The 19254-nt window shown below is 53.2% G+C and overlaps 1 protein-coding gene and 2 long non-coding RNA genes across 3 annotated transcripts; all 3 read right to left on the bottom strand.

The window, feature by feature from the left end:
- Positions 1-4303: 4303 nt before the first annotated feature.
- LOC122368507 lies at positions 4304-5177 on the bottom strand. The gene is made up of 3 exons (XR_006254259.1): positions 5146-5177; positions 4641-4864; positions 4304-4383 (listed from the first exon to the last, which is right to left on the bottom strand). It is a non-coding gene; the product is annotated as an uncharacterized LOC122368507 (long non-coding RNA).
- A 6430-nt stretch (positions 5178-11607) lies between these two features.
- LOC122368517 (ubiquitin carboxyl-terminal hydrolase 37-like) lies at positions 11608-13344 on the bottom strand. Its single transcript, XM_043342505.1, has 2 exons — positions 12228-13344; positions 11608-12059 (listed from the first exon to the last, which is right to left on the bottom strand). Exons 1-2 carry the CDS (start codon positions 13342-13344, stop codon positions 11608-11610), a joined length of 1569 nt encoding a protein of 522 aa, XP_043198440.1.
- Positions 13345-16992: 3648 nt separating this feature from the next.
- On the bottom strand, positions 16993-17640 carry LOC122368508. The gene is made up of 2 exons (XR_006254260.1): positions 17330-17640; positions 16993-17072 (listed from the first exon to the last, which is right to left on the bottom strand). It is a non-coding gene; the product is annotated as an uncharacterized LOC122368508 (long non-coding RNA).
- Positions 17641-19254: the final 1614 nt, after the last annotated feature.

Raw genomic sequence — 19254 nt, 5'->3', positions numbered from 1 at the left:
AGGGCGTGGCCCAGGAGCCGAGTTAGACAGGGCTGTTTTACCACCTCCCGGCCCGCAAAGGGACCCAAGCACTGACTCGAAGCGGGTTAAAGGGACCCTCCCACCTTAACATTAGATTTGAGTTGAGATAGCCAAAATGGGGTCCCTGGCTCACAATTACCGGTTTCGGCACTCACAACATCGAGAAATGCCTTAAATCGGAAATATTGAATTTCAAAATTGCAGCATTTTGATTCAGAGGGGCTAATGCTTAGGAATACCCCTCTGAATGTGTGACGTCAGCGCAAATATCTAACGATTTTTAAATGTTTGACTAAAACGTTTTGTAGCACGCGGTGGTATATGCTATTTGCGCGCAACATCTGCCGCAAACGCCGCACCAGGGGCGGATCCAAGGGGGGGGTCACATGGGTCATGCCCCCCCCCCTTGAGTCCCGGGGCCCAAAGACCTTCCAGGGGCACCACCGGCCTATCAGGGGTATCACAGTCCTGACAGGGGCACCACAGGACCGCCAGGGGCACCACAGGCCTAGCAGGGACACCACGGGCCTGGTGCCCCTGGGCCCTGACAGGACTGTAACGCCCCTGACAAGCCTGAAGTGTCCCCGGCAGGCACGTGGTGCCCCTGACAGGCCTGAGGCGCCCCTGCAAGGCCGGTGGTGCCCCTGGCAGGCCGGTGGTGCCCCTGGCAGGCCTGTGGTGTCCATGGCAGGCCTGTGGTGCCCTTGCTAGGCCTCTGGTGCCCCTGACAGGCTTGTAATGCCCCTGGAAGGACTGTGGTGCCCCTGGGCCCTGACAAGCCTGAGGTGCCCCTGACAGGCCAGAGGTGCCCTTGCTAGGCCTGTGGTGCCCCTGGCAGGCCTCTGGTGCCCCTGACAGGCTTGCGGTGCCCTTGGAAGGACTGTGGTGTCCCTGGGCCCTGACAAGCCTGAGGTGCCCCTGACAGGCCCGTGGTGCCCTTGTTAGGCCTGTGGTGCCCCTGGCAGGCCTCTGGTGCCCTTGCTAGGCCGCTGGTGCCCCTGTCAGGCCTCTGGTGCCCTTGCTAGGCCGCTGGTGCCCCTGACAGGCCTCTGGTGCCCCTGCGCCCGGAGAGGACTGGTGCCCCTGAAAAGTCTGAAGTGCCCCTCGGCAGGCCCGTCGTGCCCCTGACAGGCCCAAGGTGCCCCTGCGAGGCCGGTGGTGCCCCTGGCAGGCCTCTGGTGCCCCTGGCAGGTCTGTGGTGCCCCTGGCAGGTCTGTGGCGCCCCTGGCAGACCTGTGTTGACTGTGCCCCTGCTAGGTCGCTGGTGCCCCTCACAGACCTGTGGTGCCCCTGGGCCTTGACAAGCCTGAGATGCCTGGCTATGACAGGCTCGTGGTGCCCCTGATAGACCAGTGGTGCCCTTGCTAGGCCTGTAGTGCCCCTGGCAGGCCTCTGGTGCCCCTGCTACCCCTGCGCCCTGAGAGGACTATGGTGCCCCTGAAAAGCCTGAAGTGCCTCTCGACAGGCCCGTGGTGCCCCTGGGCCCTGACAGGCCCAAGTTACCCCTGCGAGGTCGGTGGTGCTCCTGGCAGGCCTCTGGTGCCCCTGGCAGGTCTGTGGTGCCCCTGGCAGGCCTGTGTTGACTGGTGCCCCTGCTAGGCCGCTGGTGCCCCTCACAGGCCTGCGGTGCCCCTGGAAGGACTGTGGTGCCCCTGCCCCTAGGGGTGCTCATGGGCCCAACAGGCCCGTTGTGCCCCTGACAGGCCTGTCGTGTATAGTTGCTAGACCTGTGGTGCCCCTGCTTCCTGGCAGGCCTGTGGTGCCCCTGGCGGGCCTGTGGCGCCCCTACAAGGCCGTAGGTGCCCCTGACAGGTTTGTGGTGTCCCTGGAAGGACTTTGGTGCCCCTGACAAGCCTGAAGTGTCAAGGACAGACCCTTTAGACGCCAGGGTCAAGTTCGTCGGACTGACAACGATTTGCTTACCTGATAACGTTCCTGGTAAGTAGGTACTCATTACTCAGCGTCCACAACATATATACACATAGCACATTTAGGTCGTTCAATAAGTAAGGTAAAATCGCATTTATTTCAGTCCACCTTTGGTGTAACGATATGAAACTTGCAACATATGTTAACTGAAATTTTGTCTTCAAAATGGCTATAAGCATTTGGTAGCAGGTCCCATCGGTCAACCACCCCAGCCTTCAGAACTCGCACCTGCTTCCAATCACCGTTCAGGCGCACATGCTTATCTCAGCACTCCACCAAGCACTGAAAACCCGCTCGGAAAACTCCTCATTGATGTTTTTTACCATGCCTTTTTATTTTCTTGATTGCCTCATCCGTAAAAAAGTTATTCCCAGAAACAGAACGTCTTCCGGCGATCCGAACAGATTGAAGCTGGGCGGCGCCAGATCAGAGCTGTACTCCAGCATTCCTGAACTGACAGAGCAAAGCCGCCCCCGCACTGATGCCTAGTCGGGCATCCTTCTGTTGTTGAGTGAACTCTTGGTATCCATCTCAGGCAGACCTTGAAAATATTTATTGTATCTGATGATGCCTGTAGCTGATTCGACATAGCGCTTCACTCCGTAAATGAAGTCAGTCACGCGAATGCTTTGGGTCTCCATCATCACCTCGTGACTTCACGGATTGTGCCAGATCCAGAGGGTCCTGCAAGCATAGGTCTGCCTGCCGTAGAATTTTGACTCTTACACTGCCGTATCACTACCCACTGACCACTACTAAGCATTGTTAATGGCCATATGGCGTCATCAGGGTACAATTTGCTGCCGACGCCGGTTTTGAGATGAACTCGAGGCTCACCTGCGAAACGGCATTTCCCAAACGGAACGGTGCTGCATCAATGTTTTCATACCGACCGTGTTCGGACAATTTTCCCAATTCCTAAAAACAGGTGGATACGTTGTGTAGCAAATTTTTCGTAGATTCAGATGACATATTTTATTTTGTTTAACTTGTTAAGGTTAATGAGCTATAGCACATTTTACCTTACTTATTGAACGACCTAGTATATACTTGCTTACAATTGGTAAATGTGGTTGTGGCTAAGAGGTAAGATACCTACTGACTAAAAATAAAAAATAAAAAGAAAAAAAAAACTGAAAATGGGGGCACCACCAAAATGAAGTGGACGAAATCCGTTGAGTTTTTAATTTTGGGTATAGGTAGGGGCACCACTTCGATTCATGACCCTCCCCTTGGAGTTTTCCTGGATCCGCCCCTGCGCCGCACTTCTAAAATCAAGTCGCTAGAAACAGCGGAGATCCCAAAAAAGTAAACAAAAGTAAAAGTCTAATATCTTGAAAACCGGTGAATATTTTTCGGTGAAATTTGGTAGATATTTGTTTTCGCTCTTTCTGAACCGAGCGACATCACTTTCATGCCAATTCATGAACTTTTTTGAAGGTGGGAGGGTCCCTTTAAAGCAGGGGTCGGCAAATGGTGGGGCATGCCCCCTTTGGGGGTAATGGAGCCTTTTCGGTGGGGGTAATGAGGGATTCTGAGAAAGCCTATCTTTTTAGAGTTTGTAGCTCCAGTGATGGAGCCATCGTGACTGTTGCATCCCAGGGTTCAAAGATTAGCCCAGGCCAAAGGCACAGCACGCATTGATTAGATACCAATTTTCACGTACCTGCTCGCCTCACCATCTCACCCCTCCGTACAGTCGTACAAAAGCACCTGCAACTTTTAACCCTATTAGTGGCAGGCTCCTGGCTACCCCATATTAGTGGCAGGGGGGGGGCTGTTTACGACCCCCCTTGATATCTCGAGATCTAACCGGCCGATTTTCAAAATTCAAACGGCATTCGATTTGGCTCAACGAGATCTACATTTCTAAAAAAAATGTCAATAGGGGGGTAGAGGGGGTAAAAACGGGCAAATTGCAGATACATTTTAGACTGTTTATCACGGCCAGGTTTCTGAACCAATCTTAACGCAACTTTTGCCGATCGATAGAGAATGAACCAGGAATTCACATGGATCCTAAAAATATGCATTTTCAAAAATCATAGGCGGATACAGATCATTGAGATTGGGGGTACACAAAAAGCATAGTAAATAAGGTTTTTGTTGGTACTGTTTCTAAAAAGGGTGGCAATGGTCTTGTTATGTTACAATTTTCTTATGAGAGAACGACTAAAATTGTATTGGTCATGCATAAGCGGTGTCAGGGCACCTCTCGTATGTTGGGAGGTAAAAAATAACCCCCCTTTTTGGACGCCTGGATCCGCCTATTATGGCAAAAACGTGTCAAAAGAGGGTGCACAATAACTTTGTATATGTTATTGATCTGGCCACCGGTTTTTACTACAAAGTGTTAGTCGGTCAGTATGTATTGGGATCATTCAGTAGTGACACCTTGCAGCGATCAGTGTGGACCGTGATGACCGTAGAAAACTGTGAAAACACATACAAAAGACAATTAACTCAATGTAGCTTACGATTCGCCCAAGGTCACTGGGGGGAACAGCCACAACAACACATGAACTGCACATACCCAATAAACTGACAATTTAACAACGAAAATTATTTCTTAATCAGTCCGCAAGAGACAAATTCAGATAGGTAGCCAGCTGGCACTGTGACAAACGAATATGCATTTATGACAGAGCGAATAAGCATTACACGATTTGTGTCAGTGTATGGCTACTCACTTCGTCCGGGACGATAGGCGACTTTAGTACAAATATCAGTGACTCAGTATGGTGATACAGCCAACTGCACCGTCAGTATAGCAGGCAATAATATTTCGGCTTCAGTATCGGTCCAAGTGGCAATCACTGTTCAGCAAACCGTACTTCACTGCGCCCCGATCAGGACAGCTCTGATGCCGTTCAACATGCGTCACATATCATGACAAATCGTCTGGGGCGGTCACCTGAAAATAGCAAATGCAGTCGTTTAGACAAAGCAGCCCTCACTCAGGCTCTTGCATAACAAAACCTAAACAACCCGTAACGGCGGGAACATGGCTCCCCAAAATTAGGCACAGCTCTCCTAATTTTCCTTACGCACTGAGGCGGCTATGGGCCGCCGTCGCGCGGCAACGTCACATTGCGACGGGACGCGCGAACAACCGAATGTTCGTCAGTAGACACAGGCGAGCCCACGTAACGCCGTACACGTCGAGCGAGAAAGTAACGAAATATCACTTCTGACATAGCAATATGAAACACGGGCGCCGTCGTACTGCCATCCGCACAGCGGAGCACAATGTACCAAAGTTCAGACCGGGTATCAGCGCTCACAAGCGTCTCGGTTTTATCGGTCGCGCTCCGACCAAATCACGCTACTCAGCACAACGGCTCCCCGTCGCGGAATCTCCATCCCCGCTCTTCACGAGGAGAATCAGTTTGTGGACGGGTCTGTCATATTCACTGTTGCCAATGCGCACACGCACACTCCTCACTAGACCGTCGGCACCTGTGTGCGCGTCGACCACTCGTGCGAGCGGCCACCTGTTGCGTGGAGTGTCCTCGTCGACGACAATGACGATGTCGTCCTGACTGATGTTCGGCTCTGGATGATGCCACTTTCGTCGCTCCTGGAGAGACGGAAGGAACTCTCTCCGCCAGCGCTGCCAAAACTGATTGGCGAGGTACTGGACCCGGCGCCAGCGCTGTCTCCCGTAGATGTCGGGCCGGCAGAACTTCCCAGGGAGAGGGAGCACTACCTTTGACTTTAAGGTGAGCAGCTGATCGGGAGTGATCGGCTCAACTACACTAGTGTCATTCATACTGACACAAGAGAGAGGGCGACTATTGACTACTGCTTCCGCTTCCGTCAGTAGAGTTCTGAGCAGCTCGTCATCCAGCTGCTGACCGAGATCTTGAAGGAGACTGCTCAGCGCAGAGCGGACGGTGCGTATCTGCCGCTCCCACGCACCTCCCATGTGGCTGGCCTTGGGTGTGATGGGGTTGAACTGTACCCAATCACAGTTGTCCTTTAACAGAGTGCGTCGGATGTTGTCGTGGTCCATCTCAGACAAAGCAGCTTCTAGATGTCCTTTTCCTCCGATGAAGTTCGTACCTCGGTCGTGATACAGAGCTCGAACCTTTCCTCTTCGGCAGGTGAATCGGCGGTAGGCATTGATAAAAGCATCCGCCGTCATTGAGTTGAGGGTCTCTAGATGAATAGCCCGTGAACTTAGACATGTGAATAGGATCCCCCATCGTTTGACTTCACTGCGCCGTTCTCTGACGAAGAACGGTCCGAAGCAGTCAACACCTGAGTGGGTGAATGGCTCCGCTTCGTCTACACGCTCGCTGGGAAGATCTGCCATTTTCTGACTGCAAGGCGTTCCTCTCAGCCTCCTGCACTTGATGCAGTTCTTGATGTGACGGCCCACAGCCGATCTTCCTTTCACAATCCAGTATCCAGACATCCGGATTTCGCTCAGCGTCAGCTCCCTTCCTGAGTGACACGTCCTCTCGTGGTAGGCTGCAACGACAAGACGAGTCACGTGATGAACCTTTGGCAAGATCACTGGATGTACCACGTCGAAGGGCTGTCCACTCCTCTTCAGCCTTCCTCCGACGCGCAGGAGTCCGTCATCTGCAACGAAGGGATCCAGTCGGTACAGATGACTCCGTTTCTTCACTCGAACTTCAGTTGAGGGCTGAGGTATCGTCAGAGTCGCAACTTCGTCCCCAAACACCTGCTGCTGCACACTCTTCAGTATGACGAGCTCAGCTCTCTTCATCTCTTCTGCTCCAACTGGTGATTCTGTCAACGATGGAACAAGTTCAGCGTCACTGCTTTGACGTTTTTGTCTCACTCGCTCCAGCAGACGTCTCCCGTATCTGATACAGATCGCGATCGCTCGTCTTGCCCTGAACCAGCTAGAGAACACGACTAGCCGGTCAGACATGTTTGGAAAACCTTCGACCTGTTTGGAGCGCGTAGTCAGAACTGTTTTCTTCTTGACCTCCGGGTCGTCATCTTGGAGTTCAATCTGAGCTGCTTCATTCGGAAGTTCTCCTGCTTGAAGAAACTTCGGTCCACGCCACCAGAGATCACAGTCCTTGATGGCCGCTGCCTGCAGTCCACGGGAGGCCAGATCTGCTGGGTTTTCATCTGACTGTACATATCTCCACTGATCGGGAGTGGTGTGTTGTCGGATCTGCTGCACGCGGTTCGCGACAAACACGTGAAATCGCCGGGTTTCGTTGTGTATATATCCTAGAACGACCCGACTGTCCGTCCAGTAGTAGTGCTCGATGCCTGTGATGTCGAGCTCCTCTTGCAGAAAGCATCCAACTCTCACGGAGAGAGCGGCCGCCATCAGCTCCAGTCGAGGAATTGTAGTCGATCGCTTGGGAGTCACCTTTGACTTGCTCATCACAAGACACGTCGCAATCAGGTCGTGTTCGTCTTTCATACGGAGATAGGAGCACTGCCCGTATCCGACGGTACTGGCGTCAGAAAAATGATGCAGTTCGTACAGCTTCATCTTGCCGCCGCCAGGTTTGTAGCATCTTGGTATCGGTGTCTCTGAGAGATGGAGCACGTCTCTCTTCCAATCCAACCAACGGGCCACCGTCTCTTCTGGGACAGCTTCATCCCAGCTGTATCCGTCGCAGCACAACTGCTTGATGATTCTCTTTCCCTCCAAGATCACTGGGGAGACGAGACCCAGTGGATCATACAGCGAAGAAACTGATGATAAAATCCCTCTTCTCGTCATCGGCTTGTCCGGAATCACAGCGTGAAAGCTCAGCGTGTCTTCCACCGTATCCCACTTGATACCCAGGGCCTGCTCGAACTGACCTGAGTGCTGGCGACCGACTTCCACCGATGGGTCGCACCCAGTGGCACCAGGCGACAGTGCTTTTAGCACCGACGGTTCGTTCGACACAAACTTGTGAAGCGTGAAACCGCCTTCTGCACACAGCTGGACAGTGTCACGGGCCAGCCGTATGGCAGCATCCGAGCTTTCCACGCTTGTGACGCCGTCATCAACGTAGAAGTTTCTACGTACAAACTCGGACGCTTCTCTTCCGTGTGTCGGTTCATACTTTTCTGCTATCATGTTCAGCGCGTACATCGCGCACGCAGGCGATGACACCGCACCAAACAGATGAGTGGTGACCCTGAACTCAGCTGGCTCTCGACTCGTGTCGCCCTGTTCCCACCACAGAAATCTCAACAGATTCCTGTGCTCCTTGCTGACACCAACCTGGTTAAACATCGCCTTGATGTCGCAGCTCAGAGCCACTCTTTCTTTCCGAAATCTCACCAGGATTCCTGCCAGACTGTTCACGTAGTCCGGGCCCTGGAGCAGCTCGTTGTTCAATGAAGCACCTTCATATTCCGCGCTGCAGTCATAAACTACACGTATCTTGTCCTTTCTCGGATGAACGACAGCGTGATGGGGAACGTACCAGGTCTTTCCCTCTTTGACGTCGTCGTCGTCTGGGACACATTCAGTGTATCCTGCTGCGAGCGACTCGTTCATGGAGTTCTCGTAGGCGACCTTCAGACCAGGATCTCGGGCAAACCTTCTCTTCAGACTGTGTAGACGTTTTATGGCCAGGTACCTGTTGTCTGGAAATGTCACTTCTGGATCCTTCAGAGGCAGTGGTCCCTCAACATGACCATCCTCCCGCTGGTGGAACTGTTCCTTCATCACCTTCTGGAACTTCCGATCGTCCTGAGAGACCTTCTTGTGAGCGCCTTCATCCAGAAAGTCCGCTTCCAGCATGCGTGCCACTTGCATCGGGCTCACTTCCTGCACACGCGTCTTGAACGCAAAGTGGCATACCGACACTTCATCTGGCCCTACGCGCGCACAGTGACACGTCGAAGTGATGTTGGGCCCGTGCGTAATACCCACGATGGTCCACCCCAGCTCCGTTCTCATTGCCCAGGGATCGTCACTGTCAACTGAAACCACCTCTTTCGGCTTCAATGCGCGTGCGCAGTTCACACCTATGAGCAGGCCAATTTCAGCTTCAGGGAAGTATGGGGGCAGTTCTTCCTCCAGATGAGCCAGATGCCTCCAGTTTCGAGCTGTTTCTCGCTTCGGTATCAGCCACCTTTCTGCCGGTATCTCATCACGAGAATACGTCGCAGGTAACATGATACGGTCCGGTGCATTCAGTCCCTGAACTGACAGGTTTGTCACTCTCTTGGTCACAACTCTGGTCTTGCCCGCTATGGTGCTGAGCTGAAGAGTCACGTCTTCTCCTTGTCCAGAGACCTGTCTGAGCGTTGATTCTTGAATGAAACACGCATCCGATTGAGGATCTAGCACAGCATAGACTGTCAGCTGTTGTGACGGTTCCAGCTCGTTGCGCAGAATGACCGGCACGATCATGGTGTGAGAGCATGGTGGCACGAACGAGGCGTTGCGTTCAGCTCCTTCACCTTCAACCGCAACCTTCAGGGACGTAGCTTGGGTCTGAGTACATCTGTTCGTGTGTGACTTGTATTGTCTTCTGTTGTCACCTACTGCTGCTGCCATCCTCTGTCCTGTCGACGCGCCTCGCGTTCCTGCCCTTGCGTCGTCATGAAGCAACGTCGGATGAGAGCGTCCACATCTGTCACAGCTTCGCCGACTTCGGCAGTCTCTCCAGATGTGCCCTCTGCACAAACACCCTCTGCACAGCCCAAGTCGTGTTACAGCGTCATGTCGCTCGGACACTGACATGTTCTTGAATGTCTGGCAGGATTCTACAGGATGCAGTGACGAACAGATCCTGCAGAGTCTGGCAGTTCTGTCTGTCTGTCGTGCATTATCTGACTCTTGACGTGGTGCTGATGTCCTCCCATCGGACGAAACGGACGAGAAGAACGTGCGCGCGTTCTCCTTCCTGCGTTGGCCAGCATTGGTCGTTCGTCTTGTTCCACCAGCTTCGTCGGACCTGTCCAATACCGGGCCGCACGCCACTCTTGCTTCCTTGCTGAGGAAGTCCGCGAACTCTGCAAACGACGGATAGCCGGGAGAACAACCTTCTTGTGGCTCGTACAACCTGACGTCAACCACGCGTCTCCACCTGTCGACGATGTATCGTGGCAGTTTTTTGAGAATCACGTTGTTCTCATCCACTGAGTCCAGTGAGGCCAGTCCACTCACATGTCTTGATGCTGTCTTACAGCTCTCGAGGTAGTCAGCTAGTTGTCTCAGTGCTTTCCCGTCGCCGGGTCGAACTGCGGGCCACTCATGGATGCGCTTGCGGAAGGCATTGGCAGTTATGAAGGTGTTACCGTACCTATCATGGAGTTTCTTCTTGGCATTGTCGTATGCATCTGTAGTATTCAGGTGCAGCAGGCTTTCAATCATCGATCTGGCTTCTCCTCTTGTGTATCTGGACAGAAAGTGTAGACGCTCCTGCGGGCAGGCTGTCCTGTTCTCGATGTATGTTTCAAAGCTGTTCATCCACAGATGATACCTCTCCTCTTCTCCAGAAAACACATCTGGCTCGATAGCTGGTAGACGGGCGCGCTTGCTCTGCTCCACCAGCAGCTCGGAGAGACCTTTCAACACATTTGTTGTGTTGTCGTCTTGATCTTGTTGGTCATGATCGGGAGGCTGGCCGCGTGGCTGAAAACTTGGTGCCTCCACATTCAAGCTACCTCCAGCAGGTCCAGTCGCTGCTGCTGCGTGCGACTCACTGGGAGGCATGCCAGGTGAGGTTAACATCGGTCTTGCTCCACTTGAGGGTCTCTGTTCATTACCCTCCTGAGACAGCATCCTCTGTTCTTCCAACACTGCTTGCTGTGCTTGTGGTTCATTTGGTGGGCCGTCTTCTGCAGCGCTGTCATCCAGTTCTCTTTCAAACCTTTCCACGACTTCCTCTTGCATTTCTTGAACGGCCATCTGAGTCTCCAGCTCCAATGATTCCTGTTTCCACTCGAGCTCTTGGCGCTGTCTATCCAGATCCTGTTTTCTGTTCAACATCTTCAGCTTTGCTTGAATCTCGGCCTTGTTGTGTTCCGCCTGGATGCGCATCAGCTGGAGACCAGACTTGACCGACTTAGAGGAACCAGATTTTGTTGACACGCCAGCGCGTGAGAGTGGTTTGACACTTGTTTTCTTCAGTGTGCTCTGGTACTCTTCAAGAGCAGTCTTAATCTGGTTCACAGTCTCCATGGTTTTCTTATGTGTCTCAGTGTGTCTCTGAAAGTCTTCTGGGGAGAGAAGATGCTGAAGATCTTGTTCCACCTGTCCCAGAGAAATGTAGGTGTGAATCCACTTAGCAACATCTTCTTCCATGATGCCCGGGAGTGTCTCGACTGAAGTATCATCATGCCGCACAAGCTGCGAGCCGAGCTTCATCAGGTCCTGCAGCTCTCGTTTGAACGCCTTTGTTTTCAAGCTGGTCTGGTACTCTCTCCCAGCTTCAGTTGGAGTGATGGTCCTGCCTGACATCGACTTGTTGCCTGACATGTCCATCTTCTGACTCCAGCACAGGAAGCCTCCGACAGAAAAGAGTGACAGAGATAACAACAAAGCTGCACTACTTGTAAGACCAGATGACATGAAGTTTTTTTTTCGGGCATTTGTTTTTATTGTGCTATTTAACAGAAAGTACAAGCTCACATGCATAAACACATTAACCACATGTACCCATACGAACCGCCGGTGCCGCTCAGAGCCTGTGCTCCCTGGCGCGGCGGTTACAGCGCCCCGCCGGCTCCCTCTGCGCTGACCACTTGGTTATATAGGTCTTTGTGGAGGTAGAAGAATATGTAGCCGTTTCTCTGGTGTCCCTCGCCCATAATGTCGGCCTCGTCGACACAGCTGACTCGGCTATCGTTATAGTGGTACCAACGGTCCCTGCCGACGCTGTAGACGTCCGACACGTAGTGTCCGGAGTGCGTGGCGCCGCCGTAGTGGCTGACGACGCCCACCAGCCGGTAGGTAAAGTCGCCGGCCAGGTCCACTGAGCAGAGAGACTGGCTGTCTTCCACGCAGAAATCCGAGAAATGTGCCTGCTCCGAGGTGTCGGCCGGCGCTCCCTTCCCCAGCGACCTCACGATGGCTTCCTGGAGCTCGCCATCTTCGTCTTCGCGGGTCCGCGCCGGTTTGGACTCGGAGTCAGCGTCCAGCACCACCAGCTCATCCTGCGCTGGCGGCGGCGGCGGCAGCGGCTCGGCACCGGTCGCCGGTGAAGAGGGACGCGCCGGCGCTGCGGTTCCGGCCGACACCGGCGATCCGGCGGCGGCGGACTCCGGCGGGCCGGCGCTGGCGGTCGGCACTGATGACGGTCCACAGGCGGCGGGCGGCGGCGACGGACCCGACCTGGGCGCCTCAGACTCCTCGAAGTCGGAGAGGGTGCACAGGGAAGGCTTCCTGCACTTCCACTCGGGAGGCCGGGTGACGTCATCCGCGACATATTCGTTCAGTGAAAGGAACTTGGGAATGCCGACATTGGCGCGGATTTTCTTCGATTCCTCCCCAAGGAAGACGTACCGGTTGAGCTGTAGTATCAGCGTCCTGGGCAGCTGGCTGATTTTGGTGGTGACGCGGCACTCATCATGCTGGCAGTGCTGACAGAGCCGCTCGCGCCGGTCAGGCCGCATGCACATTCGCAGTGCGTCCTGCAGCGTGGGCGTCTCCGTGCCCTGGCGGCGCGGCACTCTGACAAACCAGCATATGTTTTCTTGCCGCTTCAGCGCCGTTTCATGACACTTGGTGCACATGTAGCTCTCGACGATCTGGTACTGAAAGTTGTCTCGCACCGGGTTGTCGGTCGGTCGCCGCGCGTCGATCTCTTCCTTCATAGTGTCTAGCAGGCGCAGCAAGAACTCATTGGCGTCCTGCATCTCGGTACCTCTGAACGCCGGGTCGATGTCGGCGAACACGTCGCGCAGATCGTTGAGATGGCTGGAGACTGATTTGCTGAGTGCCTTCTGGCGCAGCACCATCAGTTTGGCGACGGCACGCAGCGTGCGGCACTGGCCGCTCTTGTCCAGGCCCGAGATCAGGGAAATCATCTCACTGAGGAACGGTCGCAGGCCCAGCAGCGACTGCAGGGTGGCGTTCTGATAGCAGGAGTTCCCGTAGTTGGGTAGGCCGATATACAAAGGGTCCTTGCCATCATTGTCGGAGTCGAGCGGCCGGATGGCCGGGACTAGCTGCAGGCCGCGGCTGGCCGCCTGCGCCTTGCCACAGTGCAGCTGCGGGTTCTTGTCGCCCTCGCCGGACTTGCGCAGCGACGGCGGCGGCCGCATCTGTGGACTGGCGGCGGACAGCGAGCCGCCGGCTTCGGCCGAGTCACCGTAGAACCGGCGCGGGCCGACGCCAGCCACCTGCAGCAGCTTCGTGTTCTCCCTGTCAGCGCGGTCCGGGCAGCTGGGCGCCCGCTCCTTCGAGCGCGACAGTCGCGAACCCTTGGCCTCGGACGGGTGCATGGTCCCCAATGTAGATCCACCTTGGCTCGACTTTGAGAGGGAATGACTTGAGTCGACGTCAGATGCCTGCCTTCCAGCGTTTTCATCGCTATCTGGTTCTTGGCTGCATGGTGACGACTCAGCAGTGCAGGAAGGCTGCGCATGGACTCGTCGAAGCGTTGACGTGTCGTCAGCTGCTGCCAGTCGCACAGCAGCCGCGTTGCCACGTGCCACTGCCACCGATATGCGCTGCATTAAGTGTTCCATGTCTCGCCGATCGCCGGTTGTCTGAACGATCCGCTGACCGAGTTCTCTTAAGAAGTGAAGACTATCAGTGCCAAAAGCACCAGATGTCTCGACGGCGACTGTTTGGAACAGGTACCGCCGGCTTAAGTCAGCGTAGCGTCGACGTTTGCGTCCTTCGGCAGCAGTGGCTGCGGCACTCGCGCGCGATGCGCATGCGGATACTGAGGAGGCACTGAAAGTGTCGACGCACGTTGCATCCCAAATGAGGCATTTCCCCTCTGAGTAAGGGAAGGTTGTGATGCCATCGGGACGGCGTCCGTCGCCGCGATCCAAGCCGGCAGGTTCTAGGACTGCTGGAAGGCCGGCGGCAGCGAGGCCACGTTTGATAATGTTATTGAGCTCTGCGTGGCGGGGTAGTCGACCGGCGCTTAACTGGCAGCTGAGACCGTGCAGACCACGCTCATCAATGTCGGCCCCGCAGCGGCAGCGATGGGGAGCGCAGAGCTCAGCGCCAATCCGCAGAGCGATTGCTGTCCGCAAGGTGTCAGGCTCAATCAGGGTGCCTACACTTGGTGACGGGTAGGCGTTGAGCCAGGCGCCTGAGTGTGGCTGTCCGGCGGCTCGGAGCCTAGCTTGGCACACCTTATCGGTGCTGCTGTCTAGCAGGTGCGTGCTGATAGACTTGGCCTCTGAGCGGTCCCATTCGCGTTGAAGGTGCCGCTTTTCGTCGTCTGGCGGTGTTAGACCGGTGCGGTTTTGCCACTCACTGATCAGACGCCGTGTGGTCTCGTTGAAGTCAGCTGAGGTAGTTTCATTGATGGCTGCCACCATGGCCGCAGATGCGACATGCGATGCCAGGTGAGCGGGGAGGGCTAGATCGGAGGTCATCCTCACACCAAGCCCGCCAAGACTGACAGGCAGTGTGGCCTGTCGCCAGGCGTCGTCGCGCATCTGAACGTTGGTGATCGCCTCTAGACCCTTCCTCACGACCTCGTCGATCCCAGAAAGCAAGTCAATGTGTCTGTGGGCTGGGGAACTTCTCAAAAGGTAGAGTAGGCGAGGCATAGAGACATAGTTCTTAAGCAAGAAGAAGGATTGGTGGGGCTCTTCCATGCTTCTGAGACGCCGTACTAGTTTCTCAATCTCCTGCTTGCCGAGTAGGAGTCTGTGTCGTGTTTGAGAGTCATTCATTGGTGCGCCGAGCAGTTCCAGGTCATCCAGGCAGACTTCATGAGCGTCAGGGAGGATGCCGTGCAAATCCTCCAAGATGTTCTGTTTTTGCTGGGCCCCTTGCTTTCCCAGGAAGGTGCATTCGCATTTCGCACCGTTGAAGCGCAGGCCAGCCTTCTCAAAGTTCTCTTTGACGCGCTCAATGCTGGTGAGCACTTTTGGCAGCGGACCAGCCAGAGTGCCGTCGTCCAAGTACCAGACGTTGATGTCTGCATCTGCTGCTTTGGTGGCGGTGTCTATGGCCAGCGAGAACAGCAAAGAGCTGAGAGGGTCTCCTTGCTGGATGCCGGTTTTAGACAGCACTTGGCTCTCTCCGATGAACAGGGGAGCAGATTGGCTGTACCCTTGCCATACGAGAGAGTAGATGTCAGGTGCTCTTGCTCTCACTGCCTCCAGCATGCTGTCTCTGCGCACTGAGTTAAAGGCATTTGAGACATCCAGCTTCACGAGTATCCTGTCTTCGCTGGGTTCCGACTGCTGGATGTATGTTCGAACAGCATGGACTGCCGCCTCACATCCATTTCTTGTGGCCACGCCCAGTTGCACGGGCCTCAGTTCGGCCCCGATTCGTCCGGAGACTGAGTGCGCAGCTACTTTTGCAGTGATGCGGCGGTACACGCTTCCGACGGCAATGGGTCTAAGGCCGCCGTCCTTCTTACGCAGAGCGATCAGAGAGGCGCCGAAGAATGCTGGCAAGACAAACTCAGGAAGGCGGCCACATAATGCCAGATTGACGAGAGCCGTCAAAGCTGTGAGAAGGCGTGCTCCGGCTTCGGCAGTTGTTCTGGAGATCAGAGATCGCAGGTGAGCGGGTCGGACTCCGTCTAGTCCAGCGCTCGAGCTCGGTGGAAATGAGTTGATGGCTTTCAGGACGTCTGCTTCAGTAGCTGTTAGCGATGCTGTGCCCTCGTCGGGCGGTGAGACAGGGCGGATATCTTCGGGTGGTTCCGGGTGTTTCTCTTGCATCTTGCTAATGACATCATCTGTTGGGACCGCAAAAGAATCGTCCGAGGCCAGGAGGCGCAGAGCACCGCGGAGGTCGCCGTCTGTTATCTTCTCTGAGACGCGGCGCAATAGTGCCATGGTGCTAGGTGGGCGATTTCTTTTGTTCTGAGCTGTCCTTTTACTTGCATGGCGAGGTGGGTTGAAATCATCTTGAGACAAGTTATTACGAACTTGAGTGGCTAATGATAGCCTCTTCTTGCTGCCCTTGTTGTCACGGATGGTAAGCGCCAAGTAACCAAAACGCATTAGCTTACGCCATGCGAGGTCGGTACCCTGGGTTACGGCATCGTTGATGCAATGGGCTAACGCGTCAGCCACAGCGATGCGTGCCCCTTTGGGGATGAAGGGTAAGAGTCGGCATCGCTGCTTCAGAGAGGCTATCTCGTTGGCAATGTCACTGGTTGGAGGGTCATTCGCTGCAGAGTTCGAACAGCCGTCTCCGAATCGGCAGGATGTGCAGCGTTTGTTCTGTTTCGCGCATCTGCATGTTTTGCAAGGATTTGTAACGCATTTGCAGCAGCGAGGAGTGTGGCTAACTTGTGTATCTAACGATTCATTTTGAGACGAGGAGCTGTTCATGATGCAGGTTCATCGCTGTCGAATTACCTTCTCGGCCGAGGTAAGGTTCATAAAAGCTCTGTGAATGATGACTAAAGAATCTTCGAGACTGAAGCAAATTAATCTGAGGCGCACGTGACTACGGCAAAAGATCAAACGAGTTTTTTAGTTTTCACTGTGCTGAAACTTTGAAAAATATTCGAAAATGTGTACATTTCTGAGCACTATATCGTAAAAGATTTTAACATTTGAGTCTTTAAAGTATAGGCAAAGAAAAAAGCATTTAAAAACAAACAAAATGACATAAGTTTCGACTGCCGAAGACTTAATGGACACTTATACAAGTCGGAGCAAAAAGACACGTCCGATTATTCCGATACCACTGAACTTGAGCCACTGAACAGTTGACAAACCTTGACAACATGAAGTTGTCAAGGTTTGTCAACTGTAGGAAATTAGGACATTCTATAATACAGGATATCTCAGTTAATATTGTTAGTCTCCTTGAAGAAAAATTGTATCAGTAGGGTCTATACTGTCCCATGAAAAACCTCAGAAACTTATCTACTGTGGCCAATCGTCCTAATGGAATTTTCTACTGATCTGGCCACCGGTTTTTACTACAAAGTGTTAGTCGGTCAGTATGTATTGGGATCATTCAGTAGTGACACCTTGCAGCGATCAGTGTGGACCGTGATGACCGTAGAAAACTGTGAAAACACATACAAAAGACAATTAACTCAATGTAGCTTACGATTCGCCCAAGGTCACTGGGGGGAACAGCCACAACAACACATGAACTGCACATACCCAATAAACTGACAATTTAACAACGAAAATTATTTCTTAATCAGTCCGCAAGAGACAAATTCAGATAGGTAGCCAGCTGGCACTGTGACAAACGAATATGCATTTATGACAGAGCGAATAAGCATTACACGATTTGTGTCAGTGTATGGCTACTCACTTCGTCCGGGACGATAGGCGACTTTAGTACAAATATCAGTGACTCAGTATGGTGATACAGCCAACTGCACCGTCAGTATAGCAGGCAATAATATTTCGGCTTCAGTATCGGTCCAAGTGGCAATCACTGTTCAGCAAACCGTACTTCACTGCGCCCCGATCAGGACAGCTCTGATGCCGTTCAACATGCGTCACATATCATGACAAATCGTCTGGGGCGGTCACCTGAAAATAGCAAATGCAGTCGTTTAGACAAAGCAGCCCTCACTCAGGCTCTTGCATAACAAAACCTAAACAACCCGTAACGGCGGGAACAGTTATCATATGATACCTTCCATTCACTGTTCGTAAAACTGGTGCAGCATCGTGATCTTCGCCCAAATGACTCGCTTCACGAATAGGACCCCCAATTCCCAGTGCTCTGGAGCCGCCCCTGGTAAAGTTATGAACTTGAAATTTTCAGGGAATGTGCCCAATTTAGTTTTAGGAAAAGTCAGAAAATTTCAGCATCGTAGCTTCAGCGGTTTCGGAGATATTCCCGAAAAACCTGAGGGGTGGATAAAAACAACCCCCCCTGCCACTAATAGGGTTAACCGTCGCCCGTCTGTTGGCGTTTCAACAGCCGCTAACGTAAGGGGGAGGAGTCGATCGGACCCCCGCGGCCTCTCGGACTCTGATATGGAGCTGTGCATAAAAAAGACGAGCGTGCTACCCGTGACAATAGGAAGCCGCTGCTGCCCATTTTTAAGGTCCTTGGTCATTCCGTCTCATTCAAGAGAGCAATGACAAGTGTCGAGAAAATCGGGACCCGCTATAACTTCTTGAAGTGAGATTTTATGGCTCAAGATGATCTCCAGAAAATGCTCATAAGTCAACGGTCATTATGGGTCCAGAGGCCAGTTTTATCAACAGAAAAATAGCCGCCTGCCGGAATTTTTGCCTAAAGATCGTTTCGCATATGGAGCGTAAGCGGTAAAGCCCTATCCGCTTACGAGCCCATCGCGTTTACACTCCGTATGTGAAGCGGTCTTGAGGCAAAATTCCGGCAGGCGGTTATTTTTCTGTTGGTATAACTGGTCTCAGGTCATGATATTTTCCAGGCTGGTAAAAAAAAAAAATGATGGGCTCGAGGGTACAATTTGGTCGTGATCCAATGCCTTTTATGTGAGATTTTAACGAAAAACCACCCGCCGGGCGCCGCCCCTATACGTACAAGGGTTAAATGGGATATAGCATAGGCGGCGGAACGGGGAGGGCACCGGGGCGCCGTGCACCCTTTGATTTTTGCATTTTAACATTAGCCCTATGGGCGTTGCATGGAAAGAATGGGACCAAAAGTCGGCAGTGCCCCCCCCCCCCTCCCCCTCAATTGAAGGTGTTCCGCCGCTACTGGGATATAGGTATTAAATGTTTTGTGGAGGAAGTGTCATCTTTTAAATTTGATGCATTGGAAATGCACAAATACCCAAAGAGTTCCAGGACGGTATGGAATTTCAGAAAACTTGGTTGTGTCAGCAATGGGGTCTGGTAGGTGGGGGTAATGGCCCTGCCTGGCGCCCAAAAAGGGGGCACGACCCCGAATAACCTGCCGACCACTGCTTTAAAGAGACCCTCCCACCTTCAAAAAGTTAATGAATTGGCATGAAAGTGATGTCGCTAGGTTCAGAAAGGGCGAAAACGAATATCTACCAAATTTTATCGAAAAATATTCACCGGTTTTCAAGAGATTAGACTTTTATTTTTGTTTACTTTTTGGGATATCCGCTGCTGTTCCTAGCGACTTTATTTGAAAGTGCGGCATTTGTTGCGCGCAAAGCAGCCTATACCACCGCATGCTACCAAACGTTTTAGTAAAATATTAAAAAATCATTAGATCTCCTCTGACGTCACACATTCAGAGGGGTATCCAAAAGCATTAGCCCCTCT

This window comes from Amphibalanus amphitrite, unplaced genomic scaffold (genome assembly GCF_019059575.1).
Source record: "Amphibalanus amphitrite isolate SeventyFive unplaced genomic scaffold, NRLGWU_Aamphi_draft 000954F_arrow, whole genome shotgun sequence".
Taxonomy (NCBI): domain Eukaryota; kingdom Metazoa; phylum Arthropoda; class Thecostraca; order Balanomorpha; family Balanidae; genus Amphibalanus; species Amphibalanus amphitrite.
The sequence above is the reverse complement of the archived record's forward strand: the minus strand, read 5'-3'. Positions and strand labels throughout refer to the sequence as shown.

Coding starts and splice junctions, on each gene's coding strand:
- LOC122368517 (XM_043342505.1), bottom strand. CDS start 13,344: ATGCACCCGTCCGAGGCCAAGGGTTCGCGACTGTCGCGCTCGAAGGAG. Junction 12,060..12,227: donor GTCTGAGGCGCCCAGGTCGG/GTCCGTCGCCGC, acceptor CGCCGCCGCCAG/CGCAGGATGAGCTGGTGGTG.